General features: G+C 40.8%; 1 protein-coding gene across 1 annotated transcript; it reads left to right on the top strand.

Annotated features, from left to right (window-relative positions):
* The first annotated feature begins 403 nt into the window (after positions 1–403).
* On the top strand, positions 404–2,123 carry LOC125166496 (60S acidic ribosomal protein P1-like). The gene is made up of 2 exons (XM_047860377.1): positions 404–432; positions 1,728–2,123. Exons 1-2 carry the CDS (start codon positions 404–406, stop codon positions 2,089–2,091), a joined length of 393 nt encoding a protein of 130 aa, XP_047716333.1. The 3' UTR covers positions 2,092–2,123.
* The last annotated feature ends 503 nt before the right edge of the window (positions 2,124–2,626 follow it).

Genomic DNA, 2,626 nt, shown 5'->3' with positions numbered 1-2,626 from the left:
GCTGCTTTCAGGACAGCATCTGGGGTCTCTCTCTTCCATCTGAAAAACTAAAGGATGAACAAGGGCAGAGAGCCATAATGTTTCTTCTTCGGTGACCAAAGAGCACTGGGTTGCAATTCATCAAGGCCTGGGCAGGAGTGAGGCTCCCATACCTGGAAGTCCCTGTGGGGGCTTGATACTCATTAATTTAGACAAGTCTAAAACCAGCAAGGAGGCTAGCCTTACCATACCCAAGTGTGTAATCTTTGCATGCACAGTGTTTTGAAGTAGCATTTGAATTGCACAGTCTTAAAGTGTCTTTTGCACTCTAAGATTCTAAGTATCTCTTTCACTGCAGAGAATGAGGTAAGAGAATGACAATTGAAGCTTGAACCCACTGCTTTTGAAACACAGCTTTGAGAAGATGGCCTGGTCTCTGGCACATGAAACTAGGTAAGTATCAGGAATATCTAGGAGACCCTGTGCTTAGGAGCTGGCTTTGCTGTTTTTGATTAAGATTTACTCCACATGGTGGAGCGCCTGGGTGGCTCATTCAGTTAAGAGTCCGACTCTTGACTTCAGCTCAGGCCATGATCTTGTGGTTTGTTGGTTCAGGCCCTGTGTCAGGCTCTGCACTGACAGTGAGGAGCCTGCTTGGGATTCTCTCTCTCTCCCTCTCTTTCTGCCCCTCCCCTGCTCACTCTCTCTCTCTCAAAATAAATAAACTTAAAAAAAAAAGATTTATTCCATGTAGGTATTTCCAATGTCTCTCTGCTGTCTTTTCTTGTTACCACTTTTATTTTTCTAATTTTTGGATCTTAAAATTCTTCTTTTGTCACCCTCCCCATCTATTTTTATGCCTTTTGTTTCTTTCTATAATTAATCATCTTGAAGAAGAGCTTAAACTCATGAAGCAAAAGGTTGTCATCTATATCAGCCCTATACAATAGAACTTTTGGAGATGATGGAAATTTTCTGTATTTGCACTGTCCAATACAGAACTTGTTAGCCATGTGTTGCTACTGAGGGCTTAAGTTGTGGGTAGGGTGGCACTAAACAGTGACAACACAGCAGAGACTGGGGAAAGAATTATAGAGAGGAACAAGGTAGAAAAAGGACTCCTTTAATTCTATGATTAAAGTTCCGGATTGCTTCCTCCCTACTCCTTACCCTGAAAAATGGCTCATGTGCATGAAACCTGCCAAAATAAACACAGCAAACACTTAGGAAACTGAAGTTGGTGCGCAATATCACATCTGCAGATTGGACTCTGAGAAGCACACAGGTGAGGGAGACCAAAATAACAGTACAAAGCTTTTGAAACTAAATTGACATTCAAACCACAGTCCACAAAATGGAGTCAAGACACGTTCAGGGTTGATTGCCTGCTAAAATATATGATTTAAAAAGAAACCTGATTCTTCTAACTCAATCCTCAAACTGTTAAGGAATCAATCCAAGTCCCAGAAAAACCATAACTCAAATGAGAAAAGACATGCAATGCCACGATCGCACAGAGGTTGGAGTTAAATGACAAGGTTGTCAAGCAACTGTCATGAAAATACTCCAACAAGAAATGCATGAAAGGGAAAATGAAACAAACAGCAATGGGAACTAATAGAAAACAATCAAACAGAAGACGTAAATTCTAACACATTGTGAATTACTTTGAAAGTAAATGGCTCAGCTCCTTTCCTCAGCTGCTGCTAAAGTGCTTGGTCCGACTGAGGAAGCTTCACTTTATCCAGCAGCGCCCAATCTCCCCACCTCCGCCTCTGGGAGCTCGCGGGCATCTACTCGGGTCTCACCGTGCAGGATGATGAGGTGTCGGTCAAGGAGGATGAGGTCAATGCTCTCATTAAAACATTGGGTGTAAATGTTGAATCTTTCTGGCCAGGCTTGTTTGCAAAGGCCCTGGCCCACGTCAACATCGTCAACATCAGGAGCCTTGTCCATAAGGTGGGGGCTGGTGGTTCTGTCCCAGCAGCTGGGCCTGCCCCCTCCACCATTGCTGCCCCAACTGAGGAGAAGAAAGTGGAAGCAAAGAAAGAAGAATCAGAGGAGTCTGATGATGATGTGGGCTTTAGTCTTTTGACTAAATCTCTTCTTTAACCTGTTCAATAAAAAGCTGAACTCTTATAAATAAATAAATAAATAAATAAATAAATAAATAAATGTAAATGGCTTCAACTCACCATAAAAGACAGAGAATGGCAAAATGGATTCAAAAAATTATGATCCAACTATGGGCTGTCTAGAAGAAACTCATACAGGTAACAAAGTACAAGAATGGAAAAAGATACATTGTGCAAACATTAATCAAAAGAAAGCTGGAGTGCCTATATTAATATCAGACAAAGTAGACTGTGGAGCAAAGAAAATTAACAAAAAGTGGTATTACAAAATTATTAAAAGGGTCAATTACCTAAGAACACATAACACTCCTAAATATGTATGTTCTAAGCAGCAGAACCTGAAAAAACATGAAAGAAAAATTGCAAAACTGAAAGGGGAAATAGACAAACCCGTAACTAGAGCTAAGGCTTCTCTTAGTAATTGATAAACCACCAGACAGAAAATCAGCACAAAACCTGAACATGAATGTTCATAGAAGCTTTATTGGTAAATCAAAAAATGAGGATGGGTG

This window comes from Prionailurus viverrinus, chromosome B2 (genome assembly GCF_022837055.1).
Source record: "Prionailurus viverrinus isolate Anna chromosome B2, UM_Priviv_1.0, whole genome shotgun sequence".
NCBI classification, from domain to species: domain Eukaryota; kingdom Metazoa; phylum Chordata; class Mammalia; order Carnivora; family Felidae; genus Prionailurus; species Prionailurus viverrinus.
The sequence above is the reverse complement of the archived record's forward strand: the minus strand, read 5'-3'. Positions and strand labels throughout refer to the sequence as shown.

Excerpts from the sequence above, each read along its gene's own strand:
- LOC125166496 (XM_047860377.1), top strand. The coding sequence starts at position 404 with ATGGCCTGGTCTCTGGCACATGAAACTAG. Across the intron at positions 433-1,727 it reads TCTCTGGCACATGAAACTAG|CAGCGCCCAATCTCCCCACC; the intron begins GTAAGTATCAGG and ends CACTTTATCCAG.